The 22752-nt window shown below is 38.4% G+C and overlaps 1 protein-coding gene across 1 annotated transcript in view; it reads right to left on the bottom strand.

Annotated features, from left to right (window-relative positions):
• The window catches only part of TENT4B (terminal nucleotidyltransferase 4B), a 46031-nt gene that overhangs the window by 11442 nt on the left and 11837 nt on the right, over window positions 1-22752 (bottom strand). The window contains exons 2-5 of the mRNA XM_074840119.1: window positions 10870-10993; window positions 5608-5654; window positions 2629-2749; window positions 1477-1584 (exon numbers count right to left, since the gene is read on the bottom strand). Coding sequence (XP_074696220.1) covers window positions 1477-1584; window positions 2629-2749; window positions 5608-5654; window positions 10870-10993 — 400 coding nt within the window. The remainder of the gene's footprint in view (window positions 1-1476; window positions 1585-2628; window positions 2750-5607; window positions 5655-10869; window positions 10994-22752) is intronic.

The following is a 22752-nucleotide window of genomic DNA, read 5'->3' as shown; positions in this document are numbered from 1 at the left end:
AAGTATGCAGGGCTTTACAGACTTACCTAAAAATAAATTCGTATGTGGAGTGTAACAGAAATGCAGCCTGTGTTGTGGCAGAAAACCAAATATGGGCTGCCTGTCCACCACATGCAATGCAGCAATGCACAGGATGTAAAAACTGAAGTTAGCTACCAAATTCCAGGTAGACATCTTACAACAGAGAATCTGGGCATCTTTCCCCAACAAGGAGCTACATAGCACAAAACTATCAGTCTTGATTTAGCAGCAAAGGGTTGGCCAACGCAATGGATGCCTGTTCACCAGCTAGATGCTGAGAGGAGAAAGGTCTCTGGACCCACCCCACCCTCTTACTCCGAAGGCAGGTGCAAGCAGCCTCACCAACACAAGCTTTAAGCAGTTATATAAACACACCAGTGAGACTACACAGACAAGAACTCCAACTATTCTACTGAAACTAAGGTCAGAGACTTTTCTCCTGTGTCCTAGTACAGGTTAAAGAAATAAGGCACTGTAAAAGCAAACTGAGCTACTTTCATACTTGCTACTAAACATACATAACGGAACTGAAGATTAACAAGTTGAAGGCCATACACTCATCAGCAATTGAAAATTCCCCCAAATTTAGAAGACTTCTTGCAACTCAAAGACAATATTAAAGCAGAAATACATGATTTCTAACCCTTTTGACTGAAAGTGCTTGCTTTATTCAGATTTATGGAGTTTTCTGAAGGAGTTTTACTCGTATAGCTCTTGAAATACTTTGATTCTCTTGCTATCCATTAGTTTGGTTAAAAATACAAAGCAATTAGTAGTAAAACAGTAATACCTAAGCACTTAAGTGAGACTAAACTGCACTTCATCTCCCTGCACAGAACATGAAAATCCCCCAAAAATTTTCTACTGCTGTTATGAGACATTTACTACGAGTGCCCAATGCACTGAACAGTGGAAGGGAAGGAAAGGAAAACAGTGTCATGATACTTCAAAACTTTAAAAACAAAACTGCATTAATCCTAACAAAATGATCCCACATATTAAGCAAAAGTAACTGTAATGTATCTATGACACAGGTATTAGTGAATCCCTGAATAATAACTTACTAAATTTATCTTATTCTACTTAATTATCATTTGTATGCTGAAACAATATTCAATCTAGAAAAGATTATTTCTACTTTCTCAGAAATGTGTGGTTATTGCTGATTTTAAGTTCAAGCAACCACAGTTGGAAGAGTAGAACATTTAAGACATGTATTAGTGCATTTTCCTTAGTCATGTACCATTATAACTTCTCCATACTTTGTACATTTTATCTTCATGCCTTTTAGGGCAATATATCTAAAACCTAAGAACATCACACAGTAGTATCAGAGAACAAAAAATAACAAGAGTGAAAGCATATCTCTAGTAAGGATGCAGTCAAAGTAAAACAGAAAATCAAATTAAGTCATCATATATTCAGCTCTATAGTTCTATTATAGTGTTGTCTAACCTTGATAAAATCTTTGATGAGCTGGGCTGCTTTAACCCCGTTCTGTACATTAAAGCTTATATCAACTTTTACTTCAGTGAAGGAATCTGTCAGTTTAATAATAGGTACCTGCAAAAGAAAGACAGATTAAGTCAATACAGCTTTCCAAGACACATTTGGTTTCATTCATACTTAAATGCACCAGTAAAACTGAAACATTTTATGAATTTGTAGAGAGGAGGTAGACAGAAAAAACACGACTCCTGTCTATTTATGAACTCACTCTCCTTGCCAATCTCTTTGCATAAACTTTGTTTTTCTAACTCATAAATGCTATTTTCAATTTACTATCCTGTTTACAGAACTTAACACTTCATCTCTACAGTGATAATTTTAAATTGTTTTTAGTCCATTCCTGGTGCAGAAGCATAGTTCTAGTGGGAAAAGCAAACACCAGAGGGAGACAAACGCTTAAGAAATAAATATAAATAGTAATAGATACTCTTAAGAAAAGACACTCCTGTGTCATTGTGGGTCATTGATTCCTCATCACAATTATCTTCAAACAAGAACCGCAAGATATTGAGAGCACTCTGACATATCTGCACCCGAGTGGTTTTCAGATTACCTTTCTCTACTAATAATAGCCATCAATTAGACACCTGTTTAAACCCTCAACACTCTTACATACTCTTACAATTAGCAAAAGGCAGGAAGTTATAATGGAATTAATCCTATCCTGTTCAAGACATACCATTACATACTTATACAAGGCTGTACTTACTACTTCTATGTGAAATGTAGTATGTCTGCTTACTTGCAATAAGAAAAAATAAAGAATTTATTTATGTACAAACTCAGTCCATAAATTCACAAGTCTAATCACATTAATTCCAAACAATGACTAGTATAACCTCACTTAAAAGCAAGTGTATGTTGTACAGTATGGAAAATCAGATTACTTTCCCCAACAGAAATACAATTCTGTTGGAGCACCATCAATTATCTTGCCAGTAATAAAAACTGTACTAAATAAAAAGGTTCTATTGGTTCTATTCCAAATTTATATATAAAATAGTTTCTGTTTATGAAAATCCACCCTTTTAACTAAGATCCTCCTTTGATTAGAAATTTAGCTTACAACAAGGAAATACCCTCTTCCCTCAAACTTACAGTTGCTTTATCTAAAACCTTTACTGAGTTTTCATCTGCTACATTGTGCTTTCTAAGAGCTTCTTCCAGGGTCCAAAGAGGTAATGTCTCCCATTTTCCAAACACAACTAAATCAATATCACTGAAATGGAAAGAAAAAATAGATTTATTCAAATTAAAAGACCAATACACTTAGAAGATAAAACAACTGACACCCACACATAACTAGAAGAAAGCTGACAGAATGCAGCTTAACCAAATAATTTATTCTTAATTTTCTGAGGAAAGGGGTAGGGATGAACTCTTACACTTGGGGAAATACAGAACATTTCAGGTTACCAAGGGGAGGGGACAGATACACACAAATCAATCGGGCTGCAAAGCCCAAGATCAGTCTCCTCAGGCCACACTGTCAGCAGAGAGGGATCAGCTTCTTCAGAGTGATTCAGAGCAAGAAATTAACTTGCTGTGAATCACCACTTTTGCGCTGTATTAATCAGTAATGCCGATTTAACAGCCTGTCACTGAAAGGGAAAGTTCTGTTCCCCATCCTCTACTCCGTCTCCTCCTTTGCTCTAGGTCTGGTGTTTGTCTAATCCACAGCAAATCAACTCAACATATTAATGGGCCTGTCAGAAACCAACTCCCCCTCCACTCCCTTAAAAATCCCAAAAACATTCTGGGGTAATTTCCTGCCTCTTTGCATCTCAGAGTTGGTTTTCTGGGTGATCAGAGCACCAGTGGGCACATGGTAAGCAGCTGGCCTGTAGCGCCAAGAACAGGGACCAGGGAACGAGGGAAGAAAATGTGGCAACTTTGACTTCAGGAAGCAACAAGCTATTGAATAAGATCAAACCATCTAATTAACTTCACTCTTTAACTCAGCTCCTTGAAGAGGTGTCTCCATCCCGCTACACTTCCTCCCAATGCACATACCCATTCATTTGACTACACCAAGAGCTGACACCCTAGTTCAATGCCTAAACTCAAATTCAAAAGGTGACTGGTGTCCAAATTGAAGCCAGTGAAGGTACTTGTGAGATCCGGAGCTTCTTCCTTTTTGCTCCCCAACAACTTCTTTCATTTCCTCCGCTTTGTTGGGGACCAAAGGAGGTGAGCATATAACCCTACAGTTATACTAGCAGGCCACTTCAGTGATATGGAAAACTGTATAACAGAAAACACCAAAAAATTTAGGAATACTTCCCCCACGCACCCCCCAGATTCTACAGGTCTCCTGATTCGTGAACAACACTCCTTTAACAATCTCAAAGAAACTACATCTGTATTAGATGAAATATCTCTTGCCGACAAGCAGTGTTGGCAGCAGGCAAGTTCAGCAGCAGTTCAGCTGCATACCATTCAGCTGACAAGGGCAGGCAGCACTCAGCCAGTTTCAGAAAACTGTGTTTGTTCAAAACTTGCTTGGAGAGCAGGAAATGCTGCTGGACACTTCTCCTCTAAACTAAGTTAGTGTTAAACCCACTACTGATGCTGGCAGTTAACAATGGGAGACGTTTTTCTGATGCACACCAAGAGAGAAAAGCAGCTCTGTTGTCACCTTGAGTATACATATTGCCTGCAAAATAATACAGAGATCCAGCAGCTAAACAACCGTGTGCCCAAACCTTCAATATCAGCTCAAGTAAAAGGATATTAGGCAAATTTTAACACAGAGTAACAGAATTAAAAACACACTGTAGGTCTTTCTGAATCCCAGAACCTGCAATCTAAATAAACTATAGTTATTGACAGGTAGGGAAAACCTAGGGACAAAGGGAAGCTTTGACAGAAGGCAACAGTGGATTAATTACCAACACACAAGTGCTAGTTATTTTGCAAGTTTGGCAAGTACTACCACAGGAAGGTTTTTTGTGAGTTTATATACTGTATTCAAAGTATTTGCATTTGTTCTCCCCCAAAAACTCAGGTGAAACAAATATGGGCGAAAGGCAGTATATGAAATCAAGTGGACAACAGCAAAGCGAAGTTTTTACATCAGTTTCAAAACAATCAAGCAAATATACTAAAGAACTATTGCTATCAGTCAAGTGGATAGGAATAGCTCACTTGCATTATCATCATCCAACCAAGCTTAATCAAACCTATTTAAAAATCAATGAAAACAAGGCCAAGAACAAGGCCAAATGTGAAAACAATGCATATTCATACACCTTACTTCTGACTTTCCAAACAGAAACTGAGCAATTCAGCTTTTCTGAAACTCCTTAGACAAAAGCAGATACTAAAGCATCTGACAGATGCTTTCTTTTTCAAAAAGTGATGGGACGACAACTCGGGTATCCATCACTTGCAGTCAGTACTAGACATTAATTCGTCATGTTTCCAAAGCACAGAAATCAATTCAAGTGTTAACCTCAGACTTACACTATTTAAATGTGTTTATCCCCTGCAGCCATTTAAGCCTTTCATACTATTTCTATTTAATTGCCAAAAATACTTACAATTTCTACACAGAAGATATGAGTGTCATTGAACAATGACTTTTCTTTATGAAAACTAGTAATAAATTTGGAATAGGCAGATGTTGACTATTGTACAGATTTCACAAAAAGACAAAAAAACAATTTTGTCTGTAATCTTTTCTCTTCAGCGCTAACATTATCATCAACAAGGTAACATTAAATGTTTCAATTTCATAGCCTATGGAAATAAAACACAGTTTTTCTTTTAAGGCCACCTTCTTATTTTGGTTCAGTCATTTAATGAAGCCAAATCACAAAATAAGCCCTTTTTGACAACATGGTAATTCAAATCTTATACTGATACACGCAAAATCTATACAGACACATGTATTATAGTTAATAGTTTTAATTACTATATTTCTGTACACTTTGCAGAGTACTAATAGCTTAACACTTCCTTAATATAACAAGTATATACACAATTAACACAGAAATTCAGAGATCAGACAATTCACTACAGGGGTACAGGTTCTACAGTCTATCTGTACTGAATATACACTGAAAAATTACTAACCTTGTAGGTAAATATAAACCAGTTTTAAAACTTCCAAATATCTGCACCTGAAACACAAGAACAGGATATATGAAAACAAATTTTAAGGTTTCAGGAGATGAGCAAGTTCTATTGAGTTGCTTGTAAAGGCTGGTTATTGCTACCCTCCATTGGTAGATTTTGGTATTGCAAACAGGCACACCTGAACAGAAGCACTCTTTTCTGTTAAAGCATTTACATCTTCAGTGTAGTATAAATGGCTAATCTTCACTGCTATCAACCACAAAACATTAATAACTTTGGTTATTACCCACAAAACATTAATAACTTTGACTTTTCTATTACAAAACCCTCTTTGTAATGTACAAATTTTCACCATGACCAAATGGGGCAAAAACCCATAAATCAACAGGTTTTAAAACACTTAATAATGATAAAACGTAAAAAACCCACCCCATTATCAGTTCAACTTATTTTTTGCTTTCATATCTCAAAGTATACCCTTCAGTTTTTAAACACATTTTCTGAGTTTAATATATTTCTGTTGCTTTGCCTATTTAAAAAAAAATTAAATCACAATCCATTTTTTTCTGAATTACAGAGCAAGTAGCACAACAGCACAACTGTTTATTTCTGCTTAAAAAACAAACAAAAAAAGTTTCAGAAAGTTTCACATCCCACAGATTTAGTTTATTGTGCTGGATTTTTACTAGTACTGGAGGTTTAAATGATCAGGTTTCCATTGTAAGCTGTCCGAAACCATGTTCTCATTAACTGAGCCAAGCCTTGCAGAGAGGTCGGACTCATGCACTAAGTCTCAAAGGGGGACTGGTGAGACTTCAAAGTAAAAATATATACACATTTGAACTAATTTTCAACCAGACAGTCTTCTGGTGTGTTTCCTGGAGCCACCTTACAGACTTGCGTGTTCTGCTTTAATATATTTCACACGCTAGCTTGATTGCCACCTATTTGTATGTCAATTGACCCACTGTCTATGTTCTTCCCCTCTGGGATAAGAAAAAGAGGGAGATGGAAAAACATGATGTTTTACAAGTAAATGTCTTGATACTTTAGTAGACTAAGAAGCAGTATGAGTGCTTCCTGTTAATTATTTTAGATCACTCTTTTTACCCTCTCACCCCCAACAAAAAGCACATACTGGCAGTAAATTTAATGTTGAAAGTTCATAGCTTTTCAAACTAGAAAAGATGGCAAGAAATGCCACAGAACTAGCGTCAGTTTTGTACTAGATCTTCATAAAAGCATAAAGGCATCACAAAGCTAAGAATGGAATAATAATTACTATTTCTAATTCAGGATAATAATGCAAGGTTTTTATTTTGGGGTTCAGTCAAACCAGGATTTATTTAGCCACCAAAACCATCTGAAAAGTGCTTCTGCACAAGAAAACAATCACAGGTTCGGAAAAAATTAAATGTGCTTTCACACTATCAAACAAAATAGTATGTTCAGCTGAACAGCAAAGAGAGCCTTTACAGAACAAACAATCCTTGAAAGTATTCATAAACTTACTGATACAACATATATGACCTTTACCAAAAGGAATGAGACAACATCTGCTGTTGTATAATAATTTGGAGTATGAGAAACATAAATTATTATAAAAGAAACCCACACCCACACTTCAATCCCTCTTTCATGAAATCTGGAAAGATGGAAGAGGAAGAGTGGGGAAATTGGAACAGAAATTTTAAAGAATTTTGATTTATTATTGAATCAGTATTCAAACTGCTGAAGCTCTGTAGCCATGTATATATTTAAAACATCCCAAATACAGGACACTATTATGACTTGAGAGGTATGAGCATTAGTTTTTGTGGTGTGCCAACACTGCTAAATATGGTTTTATTCTATGTGGACAGAGATTTGCATTCATAAGATAACTTAAGACTTCACAGTACTGTAATGGACTCCTCCTACTCCTGTATGTTATTGTTCCTATTTATCCTGCATTTCTGTGGACTTGTTCACATTAAATTCCAAAGTTCCTGAAGGAGCTTTAATTACGGTGTGTCCAAATATGTCCTCACAATGCACAACAGAACTTGGAAATCCACAAAAGCTTGGAAATTCCTTGCTACCAAAATCCCTCCATCAAAACAAAAAAATCTATCCGTGGCCAATTTAAATTTCCCCTTCTTCTACAACATTAGGTAGAATTTTCTGAAGTCTGTCAAACTAAATAGAGTTCATCTTTCTACTTCCCTTCCCAATGACAGTATTCTCGTAACTGAAGTGCGTGAAGTATGCAACATTCCTTCTTTTCAGATCTACGAGGCCACGTAATACTCAGACATGAAGCTGAGGACATTATGACAAACGTATCCTAAATTCCACTGTATAAGTCCTTACTTTTTCAATTGTCAAATTTCCATATTCAACTGGTCAAAAAACTTTGTCTTAAAATGCTTTCATTTAATGTTTTGGGTTGTTCAGTTTCAGTGTAATTAAAGCCTTTCTTATGGTCAGAGCCTTGTTGATGCCAAGAACAGTTCTCACTTACGAGGAATGTTTCCTTCTAAGCACATTCCCTTGAGTAAGAGAGCAAATGACACAATTGCTTACTTCTATAAATAAAGTAACAGTTTAGGATACCTAGTTTTATCCCCCTCCATCTGCTTTTTCAGGCTTTTCCCAAGTGGAACAGGAAGGGGGGGGGGGGGGGGGGGGAAGTATGTGCACAGACACATTCCATGCTGTCTCTATACATTTAGATTCATGAAGCCTGATCTTCCTTTTCTTGGTATCTGATTTTTATAGAGTATGTCTTACCTACATGCTTAGTGAGAAACTACAAACTAAATGTGTATGTTTAACTTACAAGTTTATTTTAGCTGGATTTGCTGCATCTATGACTCAAAATGAACAGCTTAAACATTAACTTATTGCTTTACACTACAGCTAAAGCTGAGGACATTGGACCAGATAACACTCCACTTCTCAGAGCATGTACTCAAAAACTTAAATCTTACAAGTAGCTAAACCAACACAGAGTTCCAAAAGGTTAGTGATTAACTCAAACGACTGAAAAATTACAAAAAAAGACTGTCCAAGTTGAACACAGTTGAGTTCAGCAGTTCAGTTCCTAAGCAGATCTGTAAAGTATTAGAAAAATAACATTACAACAATTTCCAGATTATAACCTGGTGTGCTGTTGTCACCATTCAGTTCCCTTCTAGCCTTCAGAAAACAGAAGGGCATACAAGAGGAGAATTCTTCCTTGACATAACAACAGCAGACAAAATGCAGAGTTAGGCTTTGAAGAGCAGTTACTGACTTAAGGAAAAGGAACTGGCATGCTCTTGCCCTCTAACATTTTCAAGAACAGTGAAGACAGTCAGTCATGGCAGTTTTAACTGGCACTAATTGGAAAGTGAACTTTAGTTTTCAAGTACATGGTGTGTGCTTTCTCTCAGTCACATTACAGCTAAGCCCAGTGGTCAGCTGTCACTTGTGGTAGGGCTTCTAATTTGCTTCACCTTCTTAAACAGATTATGGCTACAAAAACCAGTTTCAGTATCTTAAAGACTTATTTTCTCAAGGCCTCAAAGTCATGTATGTATAAATAAAAAATATTTTTAATACAAAAGACCTAATTTTTACAGATCAAGTCTGTCCTGCAAACAGAGTTATCTCTGGAAGCACTAAGTTCTTGTGCCCCAGTCAAAGTGTTAGTGGTAACAAAGAAAGATCCCCTGGTAATAAATCCATTCACCCCATTACACTGGTTATGTCTGCAGCACACAAATTTGTCCAGGAAATAGTGGCATCTTCTCTAGCCTGAAGCAATCAGTTATTCTGGTGAAATCCCCTCCTACAAGACTTTGGCAGGGTCTATCACAGTAAGCACTGTTTCATACCCGCACTGTTTCCTATACCATTGCCTGTCAGACTGGCAGTCCATTGCTCCTGCTCTTGATGAGGGTCTACAACACTGTTGCAGTGGGTTAGAGAAGAGCTATACACCACCTGTGAGATATGCTGAAATCTCTTACACAGCTCCCCTGGATTGGTTTTGCTCAAAGAGAAAATTACCAGACACATGTAGTACTGACTCTATGAACTCCCTGTAACTGTGCAAAGGCAAATCACTGAGTGGAGCGTGCTCCTTCCATATTATACAGCCCTAATATGTTGTCCATAACAACATGAACCACCTTGAAAATGAGAGTGTATTTACACACAAACCCACATACATATAGCCTATACAGAATTTCTATTCTGTCATATTCTGCCGATTTCTAAAAACACATTCCATAAAACAGGTTAAGAAGATCTAAAATGAACAGTGGGTTTAAGTCACTCATGTCAAAACACTATCTTTTACCATGGCAGGATCAAAGAGCATTCCTTATACTAAAGATTCTGCTGTCTGAATTTGGTTTGCTATTCTGGCTAACAAGTCCTTATTTTCAGCTACTGTTATCTACAGATAGATGACTACAGCTACAAATCTGCGTTCTGAAAATGAACACCATGTTAGTAGAGGGATACAATTAAACTAGATTCAGTTATGCTGAAAATCCAACTGTGTCCCCATAAAACCATCTTGAGATCTAAAAGCACTTCTCTGGCTTCTCTTTAATTCAACTTTCATTAAAAAAAAAAAAAAGCACAGCTCTGCATAGGAGAAACTCTTGTTTTGACTGAATGAAATACTAGCAAAAACCCATCTTCAGTGGAAAGAGGCATAGGAGATTTTAATCTCCGCACAGATCTACAAACCTGTTTGTTCCTGTACAAAAAAATGGTTCCTTTAAATTTGTAAGATATGTCAATTTAGTTTAACTGCCCATTAAAAATAGCATGTTCTACATAACGTGGCATTGCTGGCATTCCACCTTAATAGATTTATTCAAGACCATGGGTCTTTGGACTAGAAGCCATGGTACTAGTGAAGCTATGAGTTTCAGAAGATTGGTTTTTTGAACACAGTACTTTACACAAGCATGCATGCATGCCTGATATGTTCCCATTAATCTTAGTAAATAAATGTTAACGAGACTAAATATTGCCACAACTTATGACCTTTCTTTGACTACTGTAACTCTAGCTTGTCTTTGTTCCTACGTATGATAGAAAACTTTACCTGTATTATTCTAGAAATAAAGATCACCTCTCTCATTTGACCAGAAATCATTTGGGGTTTTTTTTAATATGGAAAAATAAACAGTATTTTCATTATCCAATACTTCACAAGGTAAACAGGCACAAGATGTTGCTTTTATATATTAACGAATAGAACAGTGTCCTACTCACATCTGCATTAGGCCAGAGCTCTTTTATAACGTTTTCTATCCTGTTCACCACTTCCATCCGCATTCTCTCTTCTTCAGGTCTGGGAGACATATACTTATAAAAGTCAATGATTTCTTCATGAAGACTAAGAAAGAAAGAAAAAAAACAAACAACCAGAAAGTCAGGAAAAAACCCACAGGAGAATGAAATAGCAACTACTCTAATCAAACATGCTTTTTAAGCTCCTAGTTATCTATTTAGTTAAGGGGCAGTTTAAGCGTAGCATGCAATTAAAAAAAATCCAGATTCACAACACTTAGTACTGTTTAGTGTCATGTTAGTTTCTTATGCCATAGGTCAATATTGCACTGCATTTGCTAGAAGTGTGGAAGCAGATCTAAATCCAAACACCTTCAATTCATACTGAAAGTCACACTCCGTATTTTAATGCCAGCCTAACACAGAAATGGTTCAGTCTTCAACTACAAACGCAGCTGTGAGCTCCGAGTACACACTTTGCAAAAATTTAAACAGGTTTTCAGCCAACGCTTCCTAGTCAGCCCCTTGGCACCAGCTAGGGAGTTTCAGGCATCAGGCTGTATTCGGTACCAAGCTTTTAAAAAGTTGATAGTAATTGTGTCAGTACTAGAGCTAGAAAAACTGCTTCTTTTACTGCTTAGAGAAGACTCATAAACTAAATATGCACTCTCTCCCCATAACAAGAAAATAAGTAGCACACACACTGCAGTGGTGGCTCAGAGGAATAAGTGATTGACAGACAGTTAACCATATTACTTGTGCTTCTCACAGTCAGTAAGTTATGTTTAGATTGCCCGTGATTAGAGCTGAAATTAGAATGTACATACAGTGCCACAAATTTCTATGCTTCTGTAATATCATAAACACATTGTCTTGACGTATTTAAAAAAACCACGAAACAACTCTCCAATTCCAGCCACAGAATAGCTAAATTATCTTCATTTGTCTCCTGCAATGACCATTATAGTAATAGCTAGTTATTTTTTAAAAATGTATTCTTTCTAGTTACCAAGTACAACTGCATCTCTCCTTAAAGCTCTGAGGGACCATCAGAAGAGAGCAATTTATTAAGAGCAAGCCCTTAGATGAGATGTGGAATCTAATACTTCCCCACTGCACAGACACTTAAATAAATCAAATGTTAATAACTGGAAGTTGTATACACGTGTCAACAAAACACATTAAAATATCTGAAAGTTGTATTTAACAGAGTCAAGGTAATGACAGAACTCAAACCATCTGCGTTATGTTCTTCAATACTGCAGCATTATGAACAACACAAGCTTCTTTCTCTCAGAGACAGGGGAATAAAATATTTACATTACTTTTCACTGAGCATTTATTGGAATTTCCTCCCCCCCACGGTTAGGGAAATAGTCATAAAAGCCTAGCAACTTGTGGCCATCACCACAGCTCTCTATAGCTAATGCAAAGAGAAAAACTCCTCTGACAGAGTTCCTCCAAAGGGAGATCCAGACAGACACCCAATTTAGCTGTTCTAAATCAACCTTTGGAGAAGCTTCTCCTCCTTTGACACCTACAGTGGGAGCCTTCAAACACTTAAACTAAAAACTAAAATAAAACAAACCCCCTCAAAATATCTCCTGCAAAAATGTAAGATGCCATCTCCCTCCTCTCTCCGCCTTACTGCCACACTGTTCACACACAACATCTTGGGTACCACAAGGATGTTCTGAACAACGCAGCTGCAATATTCATACCGACAAATGCTGTTTTCAGCATTTATTTTGACACTGCTAGGAAATTTCCTACCTCCTCCTATGGCTGCTTTCTTGCTTTTCCTTGGAAGCTTACAACCTGGGGTTAATGTGCACATTCCAAACCACCACTGCCATCCCTCCCATGGGCACTGACTCCTCTGCCTTTGGCTTTTCAGCCATCTCCTGTTCTTCTATTCTTCACTACTATTCAACCTGTTGACACTTCTTAGAGCTATTCTCCCACTGCAAGAATTGAATTCAGGTGAGAAGTACACGATAAAGGACAAGTTGAGCACTTCAACAACCAAGTTCACTCTCCATCCCCACTGCCAGACACACATATCAAATTGTTATTTCAGTCTCCATGTGCTTGACCATTAAGGTAGCATTCAAAACCAGGAGCAACAAGGAAAACAGGCAAAAACAATCAAACTCTAGAAAATGCAAATTAATTTTTCAACTGTAATTTGGTGAACCAGCTTACAGGAAGACCTGGGAATCAGCCCAAGGCCTCCTATCATGTCTGGCAAACCCTTCGCTTTCTTTGTGGGCTACTGTGGGGAATTGATCAAGGAACACAGCCCTGTTTCTGCCTCTGCTCCTCTGCACTAGCTGGAACAGAATGGTGACACCCACAAGGCACAGGATTTGCCCAAGAGCAGTGTTTTTGGTAACATAATATTGACAGCATGTATGTGCTGCATGCCATGAGGAGTGGCACCATGTTGTCTGAGGGCACTTAACGGCACAAAACCTGCTGGGGTAATACCAAGGGACTATCCCTGGGAAGAAATTCATGCATGGCACAGCACAAATCCATACCATCATTAATGGGCCCAGCTGCTCCTGGGCTTCCGCTTTATGGGAGTTAATTGTTGCCCTGCCCCAGAAGGGAACTTTGAAAGAACAAGGCAATCAGAAATGAGGTCTCCGAAGTGCACACAGGGCCAAGCCATACAGACACTGCAGCTCTCAGGGCACTTCTCTTTATTAACTCCACTGACACTCTTAATCAAGATAATTTTATCAGTTGGTGCATTCTTCAGAAGCACATAAAATAATAATGTGTTGTCAGAACTAGATGTATTTCTTTTTCCAAACATAGGTAACATGTCTGCATCTCTTTAAATGGGATCCTTCTTAGTCATGTAAAGCTTTATGGAAAAACAATCAAGCAGCATGCAAACACACAGAAACTTACATTACACATGCACTGAATGGTACTAAACAATGCAGATGCGAAAGAAATGAAATTTGAACTTTTTCAGTGAAAGAAGAAAGGCTTGAAGACTACTGGAGACAGTTCCCATCGGCACACCAGTTGGAAATACTACAGACATATCTGTGTTTCATCTGCTGCAAGACTCCATGCTGCTAGGGACTGCCTGTGCTGCACAGAGCCACAGCATGCAGAAGGCAGGCAGAAGTTGTAAAGGCTCAAGACTACACCTGGAACCATATTTTCCTGCCCGATAATGGCTGCTGCCAAGAAATAAGGGAATGATTAATCAAAGCCAAGACAAACAGAAGTAGCCACATGCAGATTTTGGAGCAGTGCAACATGACTTAGAGGCGTGACTCCAATTAACGTGGAGTTAACTCAAGCTATATTGAAAATTAAAATTCAAGGTTATTCACTGTCTTAACATCTATTATAGTTGCTGTTTTTCAAAACAATTTGTTTGGATTAATGGAGTCTGTTTACAAGAGTCTCTTGTGGAATTTTATATCTTTAGCTGAAATGAAGATCAAAGAGACCAAGAAGTTATTTTTGGCATCATGACAGTATTTTATTATTTAATGCCATTACATTCATTAGTTATTTTAGATAAAAGTCCTTAAAAGGAGACTTGTCTTTAGAAGGAAATTACACTGTAATAAACCTGATTTCACTACGGAGAGATATTGCATTTGGTTTTATAGTCATATTGAAGCATACCAACACTCAAGACCTACTTAGGATGCATGGAGAGAGTTCTCTGCAATGGATAAGAGCATGAGTTTACTGTTTTTATTACAGTATATGGCAGTAAACAAGTGGGTCTTTGTCCTGTACTTCAGGAAATCTTAACACTTGGGGAAAAGAAAAATAGTCTCTTACACTTCCTCTATGTTTTAAAACAAAGTACTAGCTGCATCACAACCTGTTTTCAGGCCTGGTGAGCTGATTCCATCAGAATTTCACAGACAGAACAGAATTATAGAAAAGAGAAGCCACTAAATTTAGTGGATTATAGTGTCTGTTACATTTACTTGACAGATACAGTGATGTGTCATTAAAAAACACATTATGGTGGCAAAAGCCAAGAAGGACCTCCAACTGTAACATCACTGAACAGCACCATGAGGAACGCAAGTCTGCTAGACTCAAGCTGTTTAGGTAAAAAGCTGCAGCTTTTGTGCAGATGCAAATACTATGGAATACAGTGCATTATATTTCTTTCTTAGTTTGATCACACCTTGCTTTATTTTGTAGCACAACTTGTGGGGTCTAAATGTGCAACTCTGGATTCTCCAACTAGTTTACATATATGCAAGATATTGTTATTTGGAAGTATGAATCTTACTGCACCTCTGGCAATCAATTAAAAAATAACAACATATGAACAAAATGTTATTTCTGTTCTATATACACAGCACACAGACAGGTTATGTGGACAAGCATATATGCCTGACTGTACACTTCAGTTACCTGACACATAAAGCAGCACAACTTGCTATTGCTCTACGTCCAGAACTGGAACCAAGAGTGATACTGGGATGCATGTCACTTTATGAAACATAACTGCAGATATGTTTGTGACATGGACAGTGGGATCGAGTGCACCCTCCGCAAGTTTGCCAACGACACCAAGCTGCATGGTGTGGTCGACACGCTGGAGGGAAGGGATGTGCCATCCAGAGGGACCTGGACAGGCCTGAGAGGTGGCCCCGTGCAAACTTCATGGGGTTCAACACGGCCAAGTGCAAGATCCTGCACATGGGATGGGGCAATCCCAAGCACAAATACAGGCTGGACAACGAGTGGAATGAAAGCAGCCCTGCAGAGAAGGACTTGGGGTTATAAGTGGATGGAAAACTGACTGTGAGCCAGCAATGTGTGCTTGCAGCCCAGAAAGCCAACCATGTCCTGGGCTGCATCAAGTGTGGCCAGCAGGTCGAGGGAGGGGATTCTCCCCCTCTACTCCCCCCTCCTGAGACCCCACCTGCAGTGCTGTGTCCAGCTCTGGGGACACCAGCATAAGAAGAACATGGACCTGTTGGAGCGGATCCAGAGGAGGCCACGAAGACGATCAGGGGGCTGGAGCACCTCCCCTGTGAGGACAGGCTGAGAGAGTTGGGGGTGTTCAGCCTGGAGAAGAGAAGGCTCCAGGGAGACCTTAGAGCAGCCTCCCAGTACTTAAAGGGGGCTACAGGAAAAGTGGGGAGGGACTCTTGATCAGGGAGTGTAGGGATAGATGAGGGGTAACAATTTTAAACTGAAAGAGGGTAGATTTACATGAGATCTAAGGAAGAAATTCTTCACTGTGAGGGTGGTGAGACACTGGCACAGGTTGCCCAGAGAAGCTGTGGCTGCCCCCTCCCTGGCAGTGTTCAAGGCCAGGTTGGATGGGGCTTTGAGCAACCTGGTCTAGTGGAAGGTGTCCCTGCCCATGGCAGGGGGGTTGGGACTGGATGATCTTTAAGGTCCCTTCCAACCCAAACCGTTCTATGATTCTATGATATTACAAGTTTCACTTCTCTGCACTAGGTTCCTGGTGCAGAGTAAATGACTAGGCCACTGTGCTCACAGATTTCAACAGCCTGGAGGAAACCAGCCCGACACAACCAATGCCCAGTGCTCGCCCCGAGCGGGACCATACCCTGGACCTTCCCTGCCTGCCCCAAGCAGCTGAGAAGCAGAGCAGCCAGTGAAATAAAGATAACTCTGACTGGTTTTGCTTAATCACAGGATAGCAGTTAAATGTTGCCTCTGCATGCCAACATGCAGTATTGTACTAACGAGAGTAGTAAGTTTTAATTGAAAAATTTTCTGCTTTTGTCATTCTGGAATTGTGTTATACTTCCACTCTTCTCTGGCACTTCTTCACTCTTCCTTTCACAGGAGAAATTATGCAGGCATGCATGTTCTAATTTCTCTCATCAGGGTGTTACCCATAGCTTCTGCTCCAACTGTTAAAAATGACTGGGTTAAAAATTCTGCTCATCCATCCCAAAGAGCTTCCTCTGCCTTGGGCATATATATTCCTTTGCACAAGAAATACTATTTGCAATGTCACTGAAAATAATTTTAAACAATGGATATTAACCATATGCAAAGAAATTGTATAGTGCTTGTGCACTACAATCTATTCTTTGGCAGGATCTTCTGAAGGAAGCTTCAGTTTTGGAGTGATGGAAATCTAAATTATTTAGCACCTCTGCTGTGGACAGCAGGCAGAAGTAAGCAGTGAACACACAGATGACTTTTGCCTTCCCAAACTCTATGCTTTAAGATGAATCACTTCTGATTTAAGAGTTTATTGATTTTATATTCACACTTGGATGGGATATTTGTAATGTATCCCTGTAGCACTAAATAAGCCTTTTGTATCTGAATTCTCTTTGGATGAATAATTCCTATAGCACAGTGTTTAGTTGCCCCTACCACTTTAAGTCTCCTCTGGAGAAAAAAATAAAAATCAAAGGCAACAAAGACAAATATTGTAGAATTTCAGGTTTATAATTGTCTTTGGGGAAGAATGTGAAGGAGGAACCTGAGGTATTTCAGCTTCTTGAAAGCATCAATACTTAAGAGTCCTAACTGCATTCATCCCTCCACTCCTGAGAGGAAAGCTAGTACAGCACAGGAAAAGAGAGAATAACTTCAGTTTGAAGCTTCCCAAGGTATTTTACTAAGAGATGGTACTGATTTTGAACTGTAAAAAAAAAAAAGATTTATGGCAGGAAATTCTGATCGTTCAGAAGTTTCGTAAACTAAACAAAGCTTTTCCCTTTTCCATCTGTGACCTACTTGGTCCTGAAATGGTTTTGAACAAAACTGAAACTAAGGTAAAGGAAAAACACAGAAAGCCCAATCCTCACGCTCCCCGTCACAACGTTTGTTGGTTTTTTGGTTTGTTTGGTTTTTTAAATTTTAAAAGCAACATTGACACTCTACAAGATGGGGAATCCAACAGCTTCCCAAATTAACTTTCAATCTTAACATTAATGTCCCACCAGCTTAATAAAGTAATTTCTAGATTACTATTACCATCTACATGTGTTAAATAACGAAGCAGGAATGACAGCAGACACTGTAGAGATCACAAATTATTTTCCCACCTACAAACTCAAGCAAAACCAAACATCAGAGTAGTGAGGGAAATGTAAATATGAAGCATCTGCTGAGGTCCTCTCCATACCACCCGGGCCTCTGTAGCAGACAAATTCTTTTAATATTTGCTGTTGTAAGCTACTGAAAAAACACCTGACTGCATCTGCAGGTGATTTAATAGGCAGTTAGGTTTCATGGTGACTGATACATCAGTCCTTTTAAGAAACTAAAACTGTGCATAATAAGTAAACAATTTTCAAAAGCCTCAGAGACTTTGACCATCACTTTTTATATCCTTAGTTACTGAACCATATCAATATATTATAGGTCACATAGTAATCATATTTTGAGCCACATATGCCCTATGGGAGCTTTAAAATGAAACATTTCAAAAGATGTCCATATTAGTAACCTGATAAAACTAGGAAAGCTTAAGGAGCTCGATTTTTGATATCACGTTTTTCTTCAGTTCACCCATTTGAAAAACAGCTTCACAGACCAATTTTTCAGTTTACCTAAAAACAGACATGAAGAAAAAACAGGTATTCCATTGCCATATGATTACTAAACATCACTAAAAATCAGGATATCTACTGAATAAACAGTTTCCTAAGATGTAAATGAAGAATTTCACTTTGCAGAGAGCTAGGCAAATGAGATTTATTTCTGTCATAGCCCAGTTATAGCCCAGGTGTTTGTTACCGCTCCCCAGCTTCCCAGTGACAAGGCCTGTTTTAACAGGATTACACAAACCTCCCTAATCCATCTACGGCAAAGTTAGCCAAATTAAATCCCTCCACCTTCATCAGTTCAGCTAAGGCAGCTTAACTTCTCCTAAGCGTAGCTGGGAGCCCAAAGAGGACCCTCAAGGATGGCAACAGCAGTCCCTTCCACCCAGGTGGTGAGGAATAAAAGAGGCCAGGGGAAGAAACACCTTCAACTGGCATACCTACATCCAGAAGACCACCTCTGGCAATCAAGGGGTATTTCAGTAGCGTTCAGTATTTACCCAAGAACAGTTTGACCTTTCTGACTAGCATTTGTCATCTGCTGAGTAATTCACAGAATTGCCTTTTAGGCCTGAGGGAGGGCAAAATTTTCACAAATACATAATTGATTCAAGAACCCAGATCCTGTTTTCAGACTAATGTCTTTTGGGATTAATATAATCGCTCTGATACTGAGTTTGAAAACACTTTTCTGAACGGAGTTAGTTTGTTCACTTCAACAATTTATGGTGGACTGATTATGCACATTTCTTCAAATGCTGTGGAGTAAAAAAAGATGCCACTAAATTTACATTACAAGACCTACAACTTCTACCCTGTGCAAATATTTGAAAGCATATAGCATAGTCCCCTCTTTCTTCCTCCTAATCAACACCCATCCCCCCAAGTCCCTCAAATCACTGGTTTTTTATTTATGTTCTGGATTTAACATTAACTTATGGGTTTAACTGCATCATAAAAGGCACTAAAATAGCACTGTCTTATGGAAATGGCCAAAGTATAGCAGAGACATTAAAACACAAGAGAAAGAATCAATGTGGTCAGTTCTTTTCAATTATTTGAATTATCTCCTTCTTTTCAGCTTTTTATTTACTTTATAGATCCTTTGCTGCAATCAGGATGAATGCTATCTTCTTTAAACTAATTCAAGTTATTTCTAATTAAAACTCCCAAACACATTCTTTAGTCAATAAGTAATGTAAGAGATTCTTTTTTCCTATCAAGGTAGAAGTGAGCATTTTTTATCTTTATAAATTGCAATGTGTGCTTTGTCTTCCTAAAATACACTCAGATGTACTAGAATTCTTCCTACAGAAATTTGTTTTTAAGAGGAAAAAAATCCTACTGAACTTTAATTATAAATTAGATGCTTGAATTAGTTCTATCAATAAGCAATCTAAAGTATAACTCTGCAACTGATCCACTGGCTTTTAAACCTGTGCCATATGCATACTCAGTCTTGCTCTCTATTTTTACAGCATTTTCAGCAAAACCATCAAATGCCAACTGGAAAGACCGTTTTGAGAAGCACCCTTTCTTCCCACTGCTTTTTCTTTTTAATCATACTGTACATAAAAACAGTCTAACTGAATCACTACATGTGTGGGACTAGCCTTCTATTTCTTCTCTGGAGATATCTATATATTGTCCATCCTTCCCATCTCTGTAAGCAAGTGCTATGAGAGTCTGCTGCTTCTATTCTCCCAGGCAGTGGGTTGCCAAAGTAAGGCATGCGTTTTGCTAACAGAGGAGTAAAAAAAAAAATTAAGAGAAACTGCTACTTCAACTGAGCTGAAAGAAAAAGTACTAACAAAAGAACATGATGAAGCAGGAGAGAAAGGTTTTGTTCAGGAAAAACAAAGTGGGAAGAGCAGAGATGGGAAATAGCTGCTTTATTTCATAACGACAAAAAGGCTTCAACTCTGGTAATATCTAATTATCTTGAAACACACCAGTAATTCCTACATCCTCTGTAAAATACTACCACAAGGTTTTTCTCTAGCTCACTTGTAGAAAAACATTAGTCTGTTGGAACAGTTACATACGCAGAGCAGCTATACAGTTTGCAACCTCATAATTTAAAATACAGATATATTTTTTTAAAAGCCTTTAAGTTTGAAGTGCAACTGTTAGAATGTACTTCATACATTCTGTAATTACAACTTGAGGTAAATTTCCAAACAGCTAAAACCACAAAGAAGTTAAAGGTATTTATTTCCTATAGTGGAGAATTAGTAATTCCTCAGCCTGCCAATTCCCCTTGCTTAAAAAGCTCTCACTTGAAAAGATCAAACAACAGTTTATAAGTTTTTTTAAACAAGAGCTTAACAAGATGTAAATGTAACTCTCAGTATCAGTAGTAGTTCAATCTATATTAGCTGAACTTTCCCAATAACACAGTAATGTATCAGTTTGTGTTAGGATTGCAACAAGAGCTATAGCCAGCAAATCCCCACAATGCTTGCAAGTAGGTCTGACCGCTTCTGTACCAGCACAACAGGTAGGAGAAGGGAGTTAAAAAAAAAAAAAAAAAAAAGGTGTATTACATCAGTTTTTTCAAGTATCACCAGTGGTGTTACTATTAAATGAGAACAGAGGGATACTGCAGGTCAGCTAATACACCTTTCTGTCGCCCTTCATAAAGCCAGGCTAGCAGGACGGTTCTTTATACATCACTAGTATATTGCTATTATTTTGTTAGTGTAGTAAATATTATCACACAAACTAACAATCTGTGACCTGCCAATAAATGATACTGCATGCTATCTGGGCAGAGGCAAGACTAACACACTCCCGGGAGGCTGACGAGCACTTCTGATGGATAACGTGCTCAGAAAAAAAAATCTCACCTGAATACTCTGATCGGAGCTAAAAACTTGCAGCACAGACCTTTGTCACCAAGTGAACGGCTGCATGTGTGGCGGGTCACCCAACATGAAGCCAGGCAAGCCTCACGTGGGGCTCAAAAACAAGGTTTTCTGACAAGGGAGCAGAGAAAAGTCCTCTACTTTCAGGAGAGAAGTCCTCTACTTTGACACACACAGCAGGTTCTGCCTGGCAGATACTCTTCTTGTTTACAACGTGATAAATTATTTGACTTGAAAGGAAGGAGAGCAGTGTAATTATTAACTCCTGTCTCCTTCCATCAGAGTTGATTCAAACTTTCAAACATGTGCCCCAAATAAGCCCACACCAGTCCCCAAGAAGGAAGACACTACCACAATCCCAGGCTTACGCTGTTCACCTTAAAGCCAAGTCAAAAAGCTGTTTAAAGCCTGAGTTCCTACCAGCAGCTGGTGCTGCTTACACACTTGTCCCTGCAAATCAGGAACGCACACCCGGAGAGTGCGCTGTGCTAACTCCAGAAAGCCACCTCGTGTCCATCTGTGCAGCAAGCCTGCTTTTTAGCTGCTACATAGGCAGAGGAACCAAGAACAGAATAAAACTCTAAACACCTCTGCTTCAGTAACACACTAGATCAAACTTAATATAAAGATAAAAAGTCCAATAACTAGCCACAGTTGCAGTTTGTTAATACCTTTTCAGCTCCAGCATAGGAACATTTTCAAATTAAATCAGAAATGCCAGTGTGCCACCTGGAAAGTCAATGCAGATTCCTAAAGCTTTCCAACATTTTCTAACATTCGCAGTTTTGGACTGCTTTTTTTTTTTAGAGGAGGGAATTTTGTACAGCATTTTGGAACGTTCAAGGAATATGAAAGTGAGCCACAAGTCACTTTGGTCACATCTCCTGTATTAGAAGTATTGAAAACTTCTTATCAAAAGACTTGAAGTTAGCACTTAGTATTAAAACCACACAGTTTTAAGTTTGTATGTTAAATTTATATTCTTCAAGGAAAATGGCCAGTGACCCCAACTTATTCATTTAGCACATGTTCAGAACCAGCTTATCACCCATTTATTTCTTGTTACTGCACTTTGGTGACACTCTGCTACAGTACTAATACAAGTTCAGATGCGCTGCTGTCACTTCCAGGCAAAATTCAAATCCCAGTAGTAGTTCTCTCACTTCCAAACACTCCAAAGTGACTGGTGGGGGCACATTTTGAAGGAGGAGGGGGAGCAATAATCACACATACTATGGCAAGGTACAAGGAACATTTCAGGTAACTTTATACTTTGGTGATTTGTTATCTTTACAGTAGGGGTGTGCACAGTGAACTATGTTCAGATTAAACAACACAGGATTCATTTTGGGATTCATGATGCAATAAAGGAGATTATTAGAAACTATTTGTTCATATTCTGGTTTGCTCTCTTGTGCTCAGACACTCCCACTTGCAAGGCAAGATGCACA

Source organism: Strix aluco, chromosome 14 (assembly GCF_031877795.1).
Source record: "Strix aluco isolate bStrAlu1 chromosome 14, bStrAlu1.hap1, whole genome shotgun sequence".
Lineage (NCBI taxonomy): Eukaryota > Metazoa > Chordata > Aves > Strigiformes > Strigidae > Strix > Strix aluco.
Note: the sequence above shows the minus strand (reverse complement) of the source record. Positions and strands in the feature narration are given on the sequence as shown.